This window comes from Anoplopoma fimbria, chromosome 13 (assembly GCF_027596085.1).
Source record: "Anoplopoma fimbria isolate UVic2021 breed Golden Eagle Sablefish chromosome 13, Afim_UVic_2022, whole genome shotgun sequence".
Classification (NCBI taxonomy): Eukaryota; Metazoa; Chordata; class Actinopteri; order Perciformes; family Anoplopomatidae; genus Anoplopoma; species Anoplopoma fimbria.
Window position 1 is genome coordinate 587966 of NC_072461.1, and position 19415 is coordinate 607380.

At 40.6% G+C, this 19415-nt stretch overlaps 2 protein-coding genes across 5 annotated transcripts; one reads left to right on the forward strand and one right to left on the reverse strand.

The window, feature by feature from the left end:
* The first annotated feature begins 4064 nt into the window (after nt 1-4064).
* On the forward strand, nt 4065-8891 carry klf9 (Kruppel-like factor 9). Its single transcript, XM_054611310.1, has 2 exons — nt 4065-4754; nt 6899-8891. The coding sequence occupies exons 1-2, from the start codon at nt 4409-4411 to the stop codon at nt 7177-7179; spliced, it is 627 nt and encodes a 208-aa protein (XP_054467285.1). The 5' UTR covers nt 4065-4408; the 3' UTR covers nt 7180-8891.
* A 1747-nt stretch (nt 8892-10638) lies between these two features.
* Nucleotides 10639-17518, reverse strand: fam219ab (family with sequence similarity 219 member Ab). Of its 4 annotated transcripts, none has more exons than XM_054611548.1 (6): nt 17492-17518; nt 15474-15530; nt 13965-14065; nt 13099-13179; nt 12936-12990; nt 10639-10838 (listed from the first exon to the last, which is right to left on the reverse strand). In XM_054611548.1, the coding sequence occupies exons 1-6, from the start codon at nt 17516-17518 to the stop codon at nt 10680-10682; spliced, it is 480 nt and encodes a 159-aa protein (XP_054467523.1). In that variant the 3' UTR covers nt 10639-10679. The 4 variants fall into 4 exon arrangements, with proteins under 4 accessions (XP_054467523.1, XP_054467522.1, XP_054467521.1 ...); XM_054611547.1 differs by having other exon boundaries at nt 13965-14073; nt 15431-15530; XM_054611546.1 differs by having other exon boundaries at nt 17459-17518.
* Nucleotides 17519-19415: the final 1897 nt, after the last annotated feature.

The window sequence follows — 19415 nt, forward strand, 5'->3', positions numbered from 1 at the left end:
AGGAGAAAACTAATTTGGGAGCTCCGGTCTGGCCTGTGAGCTCGTGGGGGCAGTGTTGTACGAGGGGTGAGGATATAAATATCATGGAGCAGGTCACCGGTGGTGCGTCAGACTCATTTCAGACCTGCACCTGGAAGGGAACGTTCTGTACTGAGAACACAGGCACATGCCCCCTCCTTGTCTCTGTTACAGAGACTTCAGCTTTGACACAATCACCTTATCATGTCAACATATCAACATGACCCAGAAACGTGGTGCACTCTTGACCTCTAGCACTGTTTTGAGAAGGCCGCAGAAGCACCTCCTCTTCTATGGGATTGTTTACAGCTCTTGCAGTAGGAGGAGCTGGAGGAGGCCTGCAGGCTATACACGTCCGGCCAAAGCTGCTTTTTTCTACAGATTTCTTTCCTGGAAATGTGGATGTTCTGCCAAAGAATCGAGCAAAGTGGAGGCGGAGTTTCATTACGGGGCGATGCAGGAGAAGGGAGAAACGTTCCTGCAGTGTTTTTTGACTTATGTAGCAGTTTGTTGTGCTCAAACATGGACTTTCTGTTATCACTTCTGAAGTCTTCTTGAACGCTTCCTTCTGTATATGTTGTTTCTCATATCATGCAATCATTGGACATAATATGAATTAAGATATCACGATTAAAATAACTTTTAATCAACGAGTCCCTGCTGCATTATTTAGCCTCAGCTGGAGAGGATAGCCTATTTTTACAGTTGTTTAAGAGAGATGTGGCGCTCTATTCCGCCTGTTGTGAAATGTATTGTGGACACATCAACAAACATCATGATTTATTTTTGAGGGAAGAACAGGCAGATGAGGACAGAAGTGCAGGAAAACACTTAGTCTGAGTCACTCTTTTCTAATATAAACAGTCCCAGGGAATAGCCTGTATCCAGATAATGTTTACGCAGACCATGTCGGGGAGAAAATTGTTCCGAGACAGTGTTTCTCAATATCAGCGACCCCAAAGCTCAGTGTGATTTTCTAAGAACTTTACTCATGAATGAACCACCCACTGCACTGGATGCACTCTCTTTTTCTTTTACACTTTCAACTGGACTGTGTAAATTATTGACTTTCTTGCAGAGTATAGATACACATAGTATGTAAGTATGTATGTATGTATGTATGTATGTATGTATGTATGTATGTATGTATGTATGTATGTATGTATGTATGTATGTATGTATGTATGTATGTATGTATGTATGTTTGTATGTATGTATGTATGTATGTATGTATGTATGTATGTATGTATGTATGTATGTATGTATGTATGTGTGTGTATGTATGTATGTATGTATGTATGTATGTATGTATGTATGTATGTATGTATGTATGTATGTATGTATGTATGTATGTATGTATGTATGTATGTATGTATGTATGTATGTATGTATGTATGTATGTATGTATGTATGTATGTATGTTTACAACAAAACTGACTGGAAGTGCTGAGGAACAGAGGAAAGTTCAGGCATTGACACAGAGCAGTTATATATAAGCAGTTGTAAAACCTCATAACCTTCCATGTGGAATAGGTAGAGCAACTGTTAGTAATAGTGATTCATGTCATTATATAGTTATCTGTTTTCACATTCATGCTTGTCTATGACTTTTAATATTAAACACAACAATGCATTAAATAAGAACCTACACAATAAGGATGTAATTGTTATAGTGTGTATTGTAGGTATCTACACTACACATTTCTGCACATAATGATGAAAGTTCTGATAAAAATTTATTTTTCATTCACTCTTATTTTAAACGTTAAATTGATAGTTTGACTCTGGAAACTTCACACAAAAACAAATTGACAATAAATTGTCTCTATGACAGAAATGGAAGGAATGCATCCATTACAATACAAGCTGACTGTTACCAGCTTATCTAATATTACATAAAATGTTCTTACATCTGTTTCGGTCATAACATTTTCTCACATCTGCCTTATCTCTTGGAAGAAAGAGAAAAAAACTCTATTACACACTGACAGAATAGACGGACCATGTGCACTGAGTCAAGTGAGTTCATGGCATTGCATAGTTCAAGTGTAAAGCTTTGAGGGCAGTTAAGGACTGCACTAATTTAAGATCAGACCAGGGTTGTGTAACTGGGACACAAAGTGAGTCCACAGCTATAGCATTATGGGCCGCAGTGGCTGAGGTCATGTTACATCCTACTCTATACAATACTCTCTTTATGACACAGATATATATATACGGAGCCCTGGTTGGATGCCTGTTCAGCTGCTAATATGTAGATGTTACCCAAGCACAATCAGTCTTCAACCTTTACCATACTGTTTCTTTTTCCCAAATAGACAGGCATAATCAGTTTCTAGTTATGTATCTCCCCTAACGGTAGCCTGTGGTAACCTAACAATAGACCTTTGAATGTTATGATGCCAAAACTATCTTTATGGATTAAAATCACGATTAAGTCACTATAAATAAGTGGACAGAAGATAATCTTATACAATGTATTACAAGTAGACCGAGTGGTGTAACAGCTGCATAACTGTATGCCTCTTATCTAAACTCCTTACGGTTTGACCTTCACTGATTGATAACGGCAGAGCAATTAGCTTTTTCAGCTGCAGGCGGGACATCCAACAACACCAACCAACACTGGCTTCCTAAGAAACCTATCAGCCAAATATCGAACTGCAGTCTCCAAATACAAAGCAACACTTAGATACTTCCATTAGTCAGTGCGGCCTGTGATATGATGTTGCAATGCATCTAATTTATCCTCCTGAAAAAGATTAAAAGTGGCAAATGGTGCACGTCCTTTTATGTGTTGACCTGCTCTTAAGCAATCTTAAAGTCTGTGTCTTTTTTTTTTATCGTTTTCTCGCTGACAATGCATGTACATTTCGAGAAAATCAGAGTAATCTTGCCTATGTTGCATCAAAATAAATGTGAATCTGTTAATTAATCCCCCAGAAAGTAGTTTTACAAATATGTCAATAGTGTACAAAATATATATAAAATATATATAAAATATATATAAAATATATAGGCGTTTAGCAATAACAGCTCTCTGGGGCGTGCCATGATGAAGGTTTGTATTCAGCAACCCCCTTGTGATCTTACATATGAGTTGTGTTTGGCAGTAATAGGCAAAACGAGGCTGCTAAAAGGAGTTTTAATGAGTCATCCAACATATATATCTGAGTTGCTATGGGATAATAAATAGGACAAAATGTGCATTGTAAACATAAAAAAACAATCTGATGCTGTATAGTTTCAACTATTCACACAACATATTATTATATTCCTTTATTGATCCCCATGGGGGAAATTCAAGTGTTGCAGCAGCTCAACTACACAGACACAGACAATAAATACACATACTATACAACTACACAGACAATAAATACACATACTATACAACTACACAGACAATAAATACACATACTATACAACTACACAGACAATAAATACACATACTATACAACTACACAGACAATAAATACACATACTATACAACTACACAGACAATAAATACACATACTATACAACTACACAGACAATAAATACACATACTATACAACTACACAGACAATAAATACACATACTATACAACTACACAGACAATAAATACACATACTATACAACTACACAGACAATAAATACACATACTATACAACTACACAGACAATAAATACAATAAATATCTAACTATGATTGTCAATGTGATTACAATTTTGTAATAAAAAGTCTGTAAATATATATTAGTCTAGTTCAAGATAGACGTATTCCCATTTCTAAGTACTTTGACATTTTTATCTGAGACTTCATATCTAATTTAGGAGAATTGTAGTCTAACCATATCCACCAAGTGACCTGCAGTACCTGAACGCAACTTCATTCAGGTCCTGCCCACTTTTCATCAACCCCAGCCTGTGATTGGTCCAGTGTTTCATCACTCCTGTGAATGGACAACTCCATAAAGCGCGTCACGTCTCCTCTCAGCCAATCACAGCCCCGCGTTGTGATGACACCGTGGGATTCCGCGAAATTGTTTCTTGGAGTTGAGAGAGCTGCAGTGAAACAGGACAAGTTGACGCATGTGAGAGCACAGAAAGAGAATAAACGCAGACAGGCCATGAACGGGGAGTTTTATTGATCTGGTACTGGAAACAAGAAGAGAAGGTGATGCAGAAGGAGAAGGAGAGAGGAGGAGATTCAGACTGATATCTCTGCTGCAGGGTTTATTTATCAGCCTGTGCGGTCACATTGAAGACGACACGTGTGGATGCTGAACACATGTACCCTGATGACTGCTGACTGGATGACTGCTGACTGACTGAATGGCCTCCACACTGGCTGACTGTTCTTGAATAAGCACATCTATCTGCAGTTTATTGCCCAGGTGGTGGTGGAGGTGATGTCAGGGGTGGATGTCTCTGCAGACTGTGACCTCAGCCGACCAGAGGACATGCTGCAAGAGAACCAGGAGAACAGGACTTTACTGATGGTGGCAATGATTCTACTGGACCTGAACAAATGCAAACCAGACGGCCCCGCAGACAGCATGTGTCTCGGGGAGCAGGTGGAGCAGGTGGAGCAGGTGGAGCAGGGAGGCTGCCGGGTGAACGCCGGGGACAGCCGGGGCAAAAGGCCGGCTGCACGGCAGGAGTCTCCAGAGAAGAGACACTGCTGTCCCTTCAGCGGCTGCGGGAAGATGTACGGAAAGTCGTCCCACCTGAAGGCGCACCTCCGGGTGCACACCGGTAAGTGGAGCCTCTGCTGCTGCTGACAGCAGAACCAATGAGCTCTGCGTCACTTCTGCCATCTATTATTATTATCCTTTGTTTTATTTCCAACAGCATGTTTCCATCACTGTTAAATCTCCATTTGCTATTTATAGCATGCAAAGTTTTGCAGGAAAAGAAGACTTACTGTGAACAACTGAGAATGACTGAAAGATAAAATATAATGATTGTAATTGAACAACGAATGGTGTCTAATGTTATAAACCAAAACCAGTCCATGCGTGTTCTGTGTAATGTGACATGAGGAGTGTAAGTGAGACACCACATGTTCCTGCAAATGAACAACACATAAGGAAGATGGTCACATTTCTTTTTCTTTTTTTTTTTTTTTTCTCCTCTGCTGGAGGTGTGACTGACCGGCCCATAACGGGCTGTGGGGGGAGGAGGGGGTGGTGGGGGGTTGTGGGAGGGAGGAGGATGGTGGTGGTGGGAGGGTTGTGGGAGGAGGAGGGAGGATGGTGGTGGTGGGAGGGGAGTGGGAGGAGGGTGGAGTGGTGGGAGGAGGAGTGGTGGTGGTGGGAGGGTTGGTGGGTGGTGGGAGGAGTGGTGGGGTGGGATGGGTGTGGGGGAGGAGGGTGGTGGTGGGAGGGTGGTGTCGTGGTGGGAGGGTTGTGGGAGGAGGAGTGGTGGTGGTGGTGGGAGGGTTGGGGTGGGAGGAGTGGTGGTGGTGGGAGGGTTGTGGGTGGAGGAGGAGGGTGGTGGTGGGGGGGGTTGTGGGTGGAGGAGGAGGGTGGTGGTGGGAGGAGTGGTGGTGGTGGTGGTGGTGGGAGGGTTGTGGGTGGAGGAGGAGTGGTGGTGGTGGGAGGGTTGTGGGTGGTGGGAGGGGTGGTGGGGGAGGAGGAGTGGTGGGGAGGAGTGGTGGTGGTGGTGTTGGGAGGGTTGGGAAGGAGGATGGGGTGGAGGAGGAGGATGGGAGGGTTGTGTGTCGTGGTGGGAGGAGGGTGGAGGAGGAGGAGGAGGGAGGAGGAGGAGGTGGTGGTGGTGGGAGGGTTGTGTGTCGGAGGAGGGAGGGTGGGGAGGAGGAGGAGGGTGGTGGGAGGAGGAGTGGTGGGAGTGGTGGTGGGAGGAGGATGGTGGTGGTGGGGAGGGTTGGGAGGGAGGGATGGAGGAGGAGGAGGAGGAGGGTGGTGTGTCGTGGTGGGAGGGTGGTGGTGGGAGGGAGGAGGAGGGGAGGGGGTGGTGTGTCACACACGAATGCGATCTGGGAACACCGCGTTCCGCCGCCCAGATATGTTGAAGCACGGTAGATTGTTCCAGTGTGATAAACCTCCTGGGACACAGTGGTTATGTTTTATCCACATAGTGCCTCAGATATTCATTTTCTTCATGAATATTGTTATTTACATCATTTTGTTTTGTTTATGGGCATCACATGTGTTGTAATAAAAGCTGGTCATAGTGTTATGTATGATTCTCATGCAGGTCACTGCGACACTGTTGCCTCTCCATGTTCTTGTCCGGAGGTAACCCTCCCTGCACCACCATGTCCTCATACGTCATCCTCCTCCACTGCCCTCACGTCGGGGTGTAAACAATGGTAGACATGTGGTCCAAGGAGCACATGTTGTAGGAGGAGGAGGAGGAGGAGGAGGAGGAGGAGGCAGCAATGGGATTTCTTTTATTGTTTTTCTGATCATGACTCACCATTTCTTAATCAATATTTTTGTTGAATATATTGTTGTTAGAAAATGTTGTTTTTCCAGCATTCCCTTAGAATTATATATAGAATTATATGATTAGTTCACAGGCTATAGATTAGGAGTGCACAGATACAAACTAAACCCAACACTTAGTTTTTATCACCTTCATACTTTTGAAATGATTAGATGATTTTGAACATTTTTCATTCTAATGTTCAGGGGGGTCAGTTTGGGTCTCAGAGAATCAAACTTGTGTAAATACAAAGGATTAACATTTAACGAAAAACAAATGATTTGTTTTGCAATTATTAATTATGTTTGTTTTACCCACACAGCAGTTGGGATTGTGGGTTCCCAAACAATGAGGGGAAAAAACCCATTATCAGCAAATCACAGGGCTAAAAGTTGGAAATAAATGCAGGCAGGAGTGGTAAAGTTCACCGTATGTGTGTGTTTCCCCAGGTGAGCGCCCCTTCGAGTGTACCTGGCCAAACTGTGGCAAGAAGTTCTCCAGATCAGACGAGCTGACGCGTCACTACCGCACACACACCGGTGACAAGCGCTTCAATTGTCCAATGTGTGACAAGTGCTTCATCAGGAGCGACCACCTGACTAAACATGCCCGGCGACACGCAGGCTTCCATCCCAGTATGCTTCAGGGCTCCAGTGCGGCCAGAAGATGCCGCTACTCTGTGTCCTTGTCCTCATCTGACTCTGGAGACCAAAGCCCTGTTGGGCTGTGAGACACACCCACTTACACTACTATACATACAGTATATACTTAAACATACACACCCATGATACGTGTGGTGTCAGCACCTTTATCAACTCAACCAGCCAGACCACTATTCATAAAGTTTTCTATGAATGTAACAATGTGCAACAGCAAACAGAAACATACATTTGATCCTGACTGTACTCGATTTAGAACTTGACCTCTCTTATACCCTAACTTGCTTGGCATTTGTTAGGGGTTTCACGGTCTGTCACACAGGCTCTAGTTGCTTTGCAACTTGTAATTATTTTACTTTGTGTTATATGCGTTTTATCCCCTGGAAGATTCTGAAATCCAAGAGGCATTTGTGTACATATATAGATTTAATTAACACTCAGTTCACTTTCCATCACAGACTTCATTTGCAGGTGAAGACAAAAACAAGATAACAAATCATTACTTAGATATTCCTAGTGGGTTAATAAGTTTTGGGAATAGTATTTAAGTACTCGCCACTCCAGGACAAAGCACTTGTACACTATAGCAGTGTTATCATCTTAATAGATTAAACAGATTAACTTTCAGATTAACAATATACTCTGTATACTGTAGTTATTAGAGTTATAAGACAAAGCTATATAATAGAGAGTTACAGAGCTTGGGTATTTAATTTTTATATATTTGGCTATGGACTATGAGGTATACTTTGAGCTTGTAGGTATAGTTTGTACAGTTGTTTTCTGTGTTGAAACAGTGTCACATCATTATAAAGTTGCAAATAATTGACCATAACCCATAAGCAAACCGCAGTTTAATACATTTAGCCCCCATCGTTGCTTTTTCAGGCTTGAATGTCAATAGTGCAGTGGTAAACAAAACAGGGTAAAGCCTTTAAAAGGTCACTTTTAACTTGCGTTGGAAAGACTTTTATATGTTAAGACTCTAATGACTCATGTTTAGTTAAAGTTTGTAAACTGTTAACAGGGAGGTCTGTGCCTTTTGAAGGGTTTTGCAGCAGAGAGGAATTTCTACATTTTCAACCTTTGAACCTACCTAAATGAACATTGACAGATTATTTATGTTTATATTCAATAACACTTTGAATATCAATGACTGTCTTTTATGCCAACAGTGCCAGTTGCTGTACATTGAAACTTACTTTTGTTTACTCTGTATCTGGACTGCATTTTATCAGGGAATAATGTGATGATGCATGGTAATTTCAGTCAATACATCACCCCCTAGTGGTGATATGGAAGCACAACATTTTTCACAACAAATAGTCAAACACATTTTTATTTTATTTTATATCCTAGCGTTTTGAGGCAGTCTCTGTTGATTAGTTTGATGGAGATTCAATTAATTCCATGTAGCATGTTTGTATGTATTTGTTTGGTACAATGTGTTTTTTATTTGTCTGTTAATATTTTAGAATATTACTAATGGAATGAGAGGTCTTTCTTTTTATACTTGTCACATGATGCGTTCAAATGTCCAGAAAGAGTAGGCTCATAGGTCACAAACTACATACATTTATAAAGTGAAATTCTGTATTTCTTTTCTGGCATTATGACAACTGTGATTAGATGTTGGTGCCTTTCGGGTTGTAGCCCTTACTCCTGATGCTACTGCACTGTAATCAGGGACTGTCAACGCAGACGCCACAATATTGCAATAGACATAGATGTGTAATGATAACTGCTTAAAAGTTTTAACATTAAAATATTTTTTCTTTCTAAACATTTCCTCATTATTTCCATCCCTCATCACACAATGTACTTTACACACTTCGTAAGTGAATAAGTGCTCTTCTTTAATGCTGATGAAATACTGCAAAAAAAAATGTGTATCATCATAGTAAGTTAGATCCGGGAGTGCTCCATTAGCTTTGTGTTTATTTATTGTTTTCATACACCGCACATAATAACATTGTTAAATACTGTAATGGAAGTGTTTACATTACAAGAATTTCATTTAAAAAGGAAAACCAAAGTATTCACCCCAGTCTATGTAAAAAGCATAACTTCATAGACAGAAAACGCTCTTCAAGGAAACTAAATGATCGAGATGTCAATCAATACACAAATATTTCAAATTTCTCTGTACTTAAGGCATAATCTAATTGCAAATGATCAACTGGTTTAAGGGAGGGATCAGTCGTAAATTAAGGATATTAGTGCTCCATCTCAATGATCCTTGATGTTACCATTACAAAACTATTTCCAACCAATTAGTCAAAAGAGATTAAACAAGGGTGTCTCCCTCTTAATGTTGGCATTCTACGTCTGTATGCATGCATATGCATATATGCGTGTGTGAAAGGGTAAATCTCTTGTCTGAAACATGTGCTTGCTTGATGATTTTTGGTGTGAAAACAAAAAAGAAAGGAGTGTGCAGCAATCAAGAAAAGATTGGGGTGGGGGGGCTAATTCAGCAGTGTGTGCTGAAAATCTATCAAGAGGCCCCCATTGTCCCTTTGGCCTTGATAATATATCAATCATGTGAGCATCATGTGTTAGAGGGTTGTTGCAACAATAAATAATCTTCCCTATTTGACACAGTTCATATCAGATAAGACACTGTCACTGCTATGCAGGAAAGAGTACAAATATATTGGCCTGAATAAAATAAAATAAATAGAAATGTGCAAATTCTGAACAATAGAAGTCAAGCTAGTGCCACAACAGTAGCATGTGATTGAACAATATAAATGGGGCAAAAATCAAGTGTGCAATGAGCCAATTCGTAATTTTCCATTATATTATTCAGTCCAGTGCTCCTCATGCAATTTGTTCCTCAGCCATTCATGTTCATACATTCATCCCTAAACTCTGTAATCGAGAGAAAGCAAAAATATTGAGGGTGGTGTGAATGAGTGCCACAACCTGGCCTGTGCAACTTAACAACCCCTATAAAGTACAATGATTATGGTACCAGATTTAGGGCTACCAAGACAGCAGTCCAGACTTGAAAATATCCCCACATCAACACACAAAACCATACTTATCCCTCAGGTCTAAAAAAAGTAAGCATTTAAATAAAAATGAACAAATTAAAAAACCTAGAAAAATGCAAATATCCAACCCAGAATTCAGTAAGGTAAGCAGAACATTTGAGTCAGCAGTTATGATGATTCTTATTCTTCAGGGAAATGAAGTTCACTTTATAGCATCAATTGACCTTCTGTTTTATATCCTCTAATATCAGTTTGTTACATCATGTTCACCAGAAGAAGGGCTCTCAAACACAAGTGCATGTCCTGCCATAGGAGGAAACCATCACTTTTACTCATATTTTAAATACATATTTAATATTTTCAAATGGGTTCCTTCTCCCCGATTTGAAACTAAATACTCTATATGTTAACTTGATTATTTCGCATTGCCATTATTATCATAGCACTTAACTGTCATTACAATACTCTACCAATGATTCACTGTCACCACTGTGGCGGCGAAGTAAACTCACAGCAGATGAAGATTGGGGGTTATGTTGTGTGGAAGGGGGCAGAAGGTCAGAGGGGTGAGGTTACTGTATTTGACAGGTGGTGGAGGAGGTTGCCTGGCAGCACATGCAGGTGGGGTTGACTGATTTGGGCGGGATCAGATCCAGGTCCTCGTCGTCCGGGATCTCGTCTAGGCGGTAACCATCTTTCAGAAGCTGTATGTTCAGATCCTGATTGATTTGCTGAAGAAGGAAAGATAGGCAGAAGAGTTTGATGGGTTGGAGCAACGTTTCCCAACCACAGGGCACAGACCAGTACCGGGTCACAGAGCAAACTTTGATAGTGGGCGACTCGCTGTTACTCCCAAAACAACTGATTTTAAACTGAAGTAGGATATCCGTATGTAAATTAGTCCATCATAAGCTACTCTATCTGAATGTGGTGTGTAGAGTTCTTCTGCCAGCTTCTAATCTGACTGGTCCAGACATTTTGTTGCATGAAGCATTTGGCTCAGTTTGGGTTCAGATTATTTTAAAATACGATTTTTGAATAACATTTCTCTATGCTGAATGTCTGCTTTCATGTCTGTCAAGTAAATGGATAGTAAATGTTGAATGGACTTGTACTTCTATAGCGCTTTTCCAGTCTTCCAGCCACTCAAAGTACCCATTCACACCCATTCATACACTGATGGCAGAGGCTACCATGCAAGGTGCCGCCTGCCAATAAGAACTATCCAACCATTCATACCCCAAAATACACCAAATGCATAGCAATCGGCAGCAGTATTGGGTTAAAGTGTCTTGCCAAAGGAGGCATGGACATCGACTTATGGAGCGTTGCAAGAAGATACACTATGCCCAGGGGGAATAGCAAAGGAGGGGACAAAATGAAGCTAAGGTGAGCTAGCAGTCAATTAGGGATGAAATGTATCCATAATCTAACTTTGGGTTTCGGTTCAAATTGGGGTCTCAGAAAATACAGCCAGCAGATGGTTTGCTTAGCTTAGCACAAAGACTGTACTAACCTGGCTCTGATAAAATGTAACAAAACCTGCCTACAAACACCTCAAAAACTCAATAATTGAGCCGTTATATTTTGTTTGCATAAGCCATAAAAACAGAGGTGTATTTACTATATTTCAACATATTTACTATATTTCAACATTTTAAAGAGGTTTTGTGCCAACAAAGCATATCTTCCTCCGGCTTTATCAGATTTTGACAATATATAATTTCCGAATCTCAAGTTTCTCCAGCTTGTGAATTTAGCTGGGTAAAATTTACAGTGGTAACCATGGCGAACTGAATAAGGGCACTTTCACAGATGGCTGTAAGTATCATCACTTGGAGCTTTGTCATGAAAGTGATGACTACTACTGTCCTGCTGTGATTTTATAATTAGTGAAATAATGCCTTTGTTTGCATGCAAAACCAAAGTAATGTCTTCATTCAAAATCCCAGCATTTCACTTTTTTGTATTGACGGTCTAGTCTACTGTAGATGACCTATAGATATACTGTAGGCCTACCGGTGTTGTGGTCAAAACCACCTAAACCAAGACAAATCAATGACCAAGATCAGTGTATCAAGACCAGACAAGAGTCACACACTTTTAAAGGTAGAACATGCAAACCGTAGGCACTCCTCACATTGATTTGAAAGATCCACATTCCCAATAAAAAAAAATAACTACAGAAAAGATTTCTCCCCATTCACCTCTTTTATTGCCACACATTATACTGGATATGTATATTTATAAGTGTACCATGAGAAATACCTTGATAAAGTCAGCAAAATGCATTCATTTTGTTTGGGGTCATTTTTATGTTTCGGATTTTCCTCTGTTGTCTTTGAGCAAAATACAGTAATAATGTTAACACTTAAATCAGACAATGCACAGGCATTTCTTTTTCTTTGTGTGAGAATGAGTAGGCTAGGACTAAAAAAGGAGACAATGGATTTATTGGGTTTCAACATTTCTACAGGGTGGGAATGAGGATTCCTTGAGAATCAATATAATGTGTCTGTGTATTGCACTTTAATTGGCACAAGCGTTGAAAACAGGATTTTCAGGAGCAGACACCCAGAGATGACATTTCATTTGTTTCCCGCTTTGTGTCTCGTGCACATTTATGGTCAAGTGCGTTCGTAATACAATGATGCGATTGTAGCAAGCGACATGTCTATAGAATTAACTTAGATGAGCAGGATGGATATAAATGGGTTTGCTTTGAGACTGGTGTAAAAAGGGCCTCTTGACCAACATGGTAAATAGAAGGAAGATAGCGGGGGAGGGAGTGAATGGATGGGAGATATTTGCTGTATCACATGTCTCACCTCAGCAGAGGAGTATCCCGACGATGAGTATCTAGACATGTCAAAATCGTCATCACTGAAACAAACGAACAACACAAATTAGCTTGTAATATCTGTGTTTAAGGTGTTAATGTGACAATATGTGTTGTAATGTGTGTGTATTTGCATGTGTGTGTGTGTTTACCTGTCTGTGTCTAGGGCCACCAACGGCTTCTCATCTGGGCTCTGGTCTAAAGAGGAATAGCCTTTATTGGGCACTACCAACCTGCAGGGAGGGAACAGAAAGAGAGTGAGAGTGAGAGTGAGAGTGAGAGTGAGAGTGAGAGTGAGAGTGAGGCAGAGGAGAAATGATCAGAGGAGCTGTAATAGGGTGTTACAGAATACGATAGGAAAAGCTGGAGGAGGTAAGATGAATTCACAAACAGGAAGAGCTGAGTAAGATTGGCAAAGATGCTGAAAGAAAAGGAAGGGGGGACTGGAGGTGACATCACAATTGAACTATAGTTACAGCTGTTACTACGGTAACAACAGAAGCCTGAAAGAGGTCTAATTTGTAACTCTGACATCTTACAACAATGAATCAATACAACTATACTCTTGCCAGCCCCACTTACAGACATTAGAAAAAAAGAATCTATCCGGTCCAGCCCATGAAAACATGTTTCTGATCTTGCACAAACAGTACACATTAAACCGAGCAGAATTAGTGGGCTTTCATTGGTAATACTTTATGCGTGAGAAACAAATGCTGGAATCAAAATAAACTTGTTTGACATGGTATTGTTTTGTGGCTTTTGTATGTTGTTCCTCAAAATACATCATTACATACTCCACAGTATTTGTACACTTACATCTAGTAAAGAGTGGGACAACAACTTCATTTTTACCTTATTTTAGTAAATTAACTTCTATGTAAAAAACAAAACACTTCTATCCTACATCAGAATAAGGACTTAAGTTGAGTTTATTGCTAAAATAAAAGGCATTTCATTGACTGTAATAGTTATTTTCTATAATCTTATCCACAAAATCACAGCGCTCACTTCTTACCGTGTTCTGGCCATGACGTTGTTGTTCTTCTTGGGCTGCTGGTTGACTGGACTACCTACAGCGTTGCCGTTCTTCAGTGATCCCTTCCTAGCCAGCTCTCTCTGTTTCTCTGCACAAGAAAAAAAAACACGCACAGGACACACAAACACCAGTTTAGCTCCAAATGACACACAAAAAAAGCCGATTGATTTAGTTTGAACTAATGTTAGTGTCACCTAGTTGTAAACTTACTAGACAACTCTAATTAAACTTTCTAATTAACTTATTATAAGTTCCCTAAATAAACATAGGAACTTTATAATTTGCTGAATAACGCCATTGAATAATTCTATGGAAGTCTGAGCAGGTTGTGAAATTTACTTTAAAAAAAAAGGTGCCTAGATTTGACAAGAAGAAATCTGTCTAATTTAAACACACTCATCAGGAAGTCTGATTATCAGGAGAGGGAATTGGCTTGAGTTCTACTTGACTGGGAAATCTCTTCTTCCTGAACATGATGATGAACTACAGGCTTTGAGGCCCAGTACAAGAAGTGACATCATGGCAGATTGGTGTCTGTTCACTGGAGTGATCAGCTCCTGTTTCTTCAGTGATCAGCTGACCAGGAAGTAATGATCACTGCTGTTATGGCTTAGGGGGTTGTTTCATTTATTTCATGGACTTCGTAAAAAAAAAAGTTATTTGTACGACATTGTTTACATGTCATAAAGAGACTCTCAACACCTAAATGAGTTTAAGCAGAATAACATAAAAAAACTGACTGTAGCCATTATTGTGGACTCACTTTCAACATGTAGGATAGATGTAGAATGAAATTAACTTAGGATATTTGTTGTACATTTGTGTCACTGAATATTTTACTCCTTCTGAATTTGTTGGTTCCTCAAGGCTTTGGCTACGAAAATATTTCAGTAGGAGTAAAATAATAAAGAGGCACTGCTGGAAAGAGCCTTTAAGGACTGTGGCTTTTCATAAACACTAGAGAATCATATTCCCAAACATAAAACAGGCCACACTAGCTAATATTTTTTGCCATGAGTATCCATCAATAAGGCAAACAATAAAATGGATCAGAGATATGGGACTGTTGTTAAGAAAAACAGCCATATCAGGGCATCAACTTGGGCTCTGGGAACTTGTGATGGACATTCTTCATCCTAAAATGGATGAATGTAGAACTTTTTACTTCTAGTTTAGCGAAAAAGTAAGGATGGATAAACCACAACATACATTCTTGGTTTACTTTGTGATAGGAAGTTTCTCTGAAAATGAATTCACATTGTTCAGGTGCCATCACCCTAGGAAATAAAATGCTGCAACAGTGTCTCTTTCTTGTCTAGAGACGAAGCCACATCTGCACATAACAGTAGGTTACGCTTTCCAGGACTTTAACTATAGTTGATTACAGGATATGGTTATTTCCACAGGCAGACACTTAGTCTATAAATACTGTAGCTCTTCCTCACCTATTTTCATTTGCAGGGGTGAGGGCTTGTAGTTGATAGTGACAGGTTCCCCCTCTCTGGTGTCTGAGTCCGCTTCTGAGGCTGTGGAAGAGGCCGGGTCCTGTAGACAAACGAGACAATGGCATGGGCAGAAAGATGAGCAGAAATGTGCATTACTGATGCACTGATGAATAATTAATGTATTTCTGTTATGCACAATACACCCTACTATGCAGAGACAATGTGAACAAAACAGTTCATAAATATATAAAACGTAAGCAAGAGTGCCTCTATCAAAGATATGTATGTGGCGTTATAAGGACAGCTTGTTTCAAATCTTTTTAGTCCTACATACACACACATACTCAAGACCTATATACTATTAAACTTTAAAGGTAAACTAGGTTTCGTTATAGCTACTTTCAACTAATAAGGTAGAGATTGAAACGTGAGAAGCGATATTTCACTATCTCATTTGAACTTAAGTGAATTGAAAATATTAAGCTTTAATAGTTATCCTTGATTTGTTCAGGCTGCTCATGGACCCATTTGAAAGACTCCTAGAATTCCTGGATCAAAGTTTTGGAAATATTCCTCACATCCACATCTTATATCCACAGGGCAAAGTTAAGGACAAAAAAAGACCATCAATGAGTGGCCACATTACGCACGGGAATGGAAAAGGTAAAGGGACGCCTGGAGACTACTTCGGGTCTAGTCTGTCTCTCTAGCGGCCCCGGGCAGCAGAGGCCGCCCTGCAGGCTGCAATAACCCAGGGCCCCGCTACGGCCCAAGGGACGCACAGCCGAATCATTTACACTGATTTTAAAATCACAAATATAGTGCTTTAAACGGTCCATGCATCACAGATTTGCCATTAAAGACCGCTCAGTAATTACGTCAAGACAACACTAGTGGCGTTTAGCCGAAACAACTTGCTGCATGGATGCTGAGGATGCTGAGGATGGGATGCTGAGGATGCTGAGGATGGGATGCTGAGGATGGGATGCTGAGGATGCTGAGGATGGGGATGCTGAGGATGCTGAGGATGCTGAGGATGCTGAGGATGCTGAGGATGGGATGCTGAGGATGCTGAGGATGCTGAGGATGCTGAGGATGGGATGCTGAGGATGGGATGCTGAGGATGCTGAGGATGCTGAGGATGCTGAGGATGAGGATGCTGAGGATGGGATGCTGAGGATGCTGAGGATGCTGAGGATGCTGAGGATGGGATGCTGAGGATGCTGAGGATGCTGAGGATGCTGAGGATGCTGAGGATGCTGAGGATGGGATGCTGAGGATGCTGAGGATGCTGAGGATGGGATGCTGAGGATGCTGAGGATGAGGATGCTGAGGATGGGATACTGAGGATGCTGAGGATGGGATGCTGAGGATGCTGAGGATGGGATGCTGAGGATGGGATGGGGATGCTGAGGATGGGATGCTGAGGATGGGATGCTGAGGATGATGAGGATGCTGAGGATGCTGAGGATGGGATGCTGAGGATGAGGATGCTGAGGATGAGGATGATGAGGATGAGGATGCTGAGGATGGGATGCTTGTTTCCAGACATGACGGATGCAGCTGACTACGCAGCAGACCGGACGCTGCTCGCATTACACAGTGAATCAACAAACGTCCTTCTATGAGTAAATAAACGATCACCTGACACGTCACACTGGCATTTTAACATTTTAATGCTGTCACAAAAAAAAAAAAAAAAAAAAAAAAACTTGGATGAAAATGCTAAACGGTACAACAGCCAGGATTACGCACGACAGGTGATGGATCCGATCCCACAGCACAGCGTCATGAATGGAAGGCCTCATACCCGAAACATCCCAGAACAACAGTGACATCGAATACGAATACAAGACCCAAGCATTGAGGGATAGCCTCCAACAACAACAACACAACAACAGCACTGAGGGATACAACAACAGCACTCCTCCAACACAACAACAGCACTGAGGGATAGCCTCCAACACAACAACAGCACTGAGGGATAGCCTCCAACACAACAACAGCCTAAACACACACACAGCTCACCAGCATCTCCGCCTCCTGCGCGGCGCTCGGCACTTGGAATCTGTCTATCTCCTCCATCATTGTTCCTCTTCTTCTCAACACTAAGTATGATTATTATCCGGTCGTTTCGACGGGTTACTGCTGAGGTTATGAGTTTGGTGATCAGATCTGTAGCGGTCTGTGTGGCTCCCCGGCGGTGAGCTTCATCCCAGCAGACAGTCTGTGTCGACGGTGCTGTGACGGTGACTCCACCACCCACTTCCGGGCATCGTGTTCCAAGCCGGGCCCGCTGGTCCACAGGGGCCTCTGGAGGAGGACAACCGGTCCCCAGCACATTACTCCTGCAGGCTACTTACATACACATTTAAGATACTTGGACTTTACTTAGGCTACTTCTTTTTCAATATTTTAAGAGGCAAACATTGTATTTCAGTTATTATATGAATGATTATTATTATTATATTCCTTTATTGATCCCCAACTACACAGACACAGACAATAAATACACATACTATACAACTACACAGACAATAAATACATACTGATCCATACTATACAACTACACAGACAATAAATACACATACTATACAACTACACAGACAATAAACTACACTATATAAATACACATACTATACAACTACACAGACAATAAATACACATACTATACAACTACACAGACAATAAATACACATACTATACAACTACACAGACAATAAATACACATACTATACAAAATACACATACTATACAACTACACAGACAATAAATACACATACATACAACTACACAGACAATACTACACAGACAATAAATACACATACTATACAACTACACAGACAATAAATACACATACTAAATACACATATTATACAACTACACAGACAATAAATACACATACTATACAACTACACAACACACATAAACTACACAGACAATAAATACACATACTATACAACAAAATAAAGATAGACTAGTTAGATATTACTGTAGGCTAGATTCAGATTAATGAAACTAAATGTAATGAACAACATTTTTTAGTATTTAGATATTTCATCAAACCTCTGGGGAAAATTCACAAGCTACCCAGCTATAAGGAATTAATCAAAACTATCCCCACTTTTACTAGCATTGAAATAATGCTTACGCATTAGTGGATCAACAATTATAATCCAAATACATAATCTAATATTATTATTCTGAATTGGACCATTCTGCATGATGACCACATACTCCAAATAAATGGAGGACATTTATCCTCTAGTACTGAGTCCATACAATCCAAATTTACAGTCATTAGTTTGTTGTGCACTCTAAAAAAAAAGAAGAAAAAAGTCCACTACCAACTCACAACAGAGAAAGAATATGTAGAATTCAACCAAACTCTGAGAGCTGGTAAAAATAACAATGCTATCTTATAGTCGCTAAGTTTGGCTCAAGCCTACACTTTACGTTTGCCATCTGTGTGTTTGTGTTCTAGACAGACCATACAGCCCCCTGTGGCAGAAAGAAATGTTCTCCTTTCTGCCACTTTGGATTTAATCCAACAGACCAACTATCTAAGCACATACAGACAATGGATGTGTAAACCGCCTGAGAGGTAAGTGACCACTATATGATTTAGATTTTTAGGAAGGGGTAATGAACATTTATCTGACACCACAATGAGTAAACAAACACCTGAAACCTCAAGTTTAAAGAAATATCATTGTATAGACACACTTTTGTAGATTGTTTTCAACTGTCAGCATTACATTTTATTCTCTCTTGAAATGTATTTTGAACTGGGTGCATCTTTAAGTTACTGCGAGGAACTTTCATTTAGTGTCGTTTTTGTCTCTCCATGTGGACGAAAGCAGTTGTCTTTCTGAGCACGAGATTCCCTTTAGAAAACCTCTCATTTAAATGCAGCAGATGTTTGACAATCTGATCCAGTCCGTCCTGGTTCTGATTCTCTTGTGCCTACTTACCCTCCAATGGG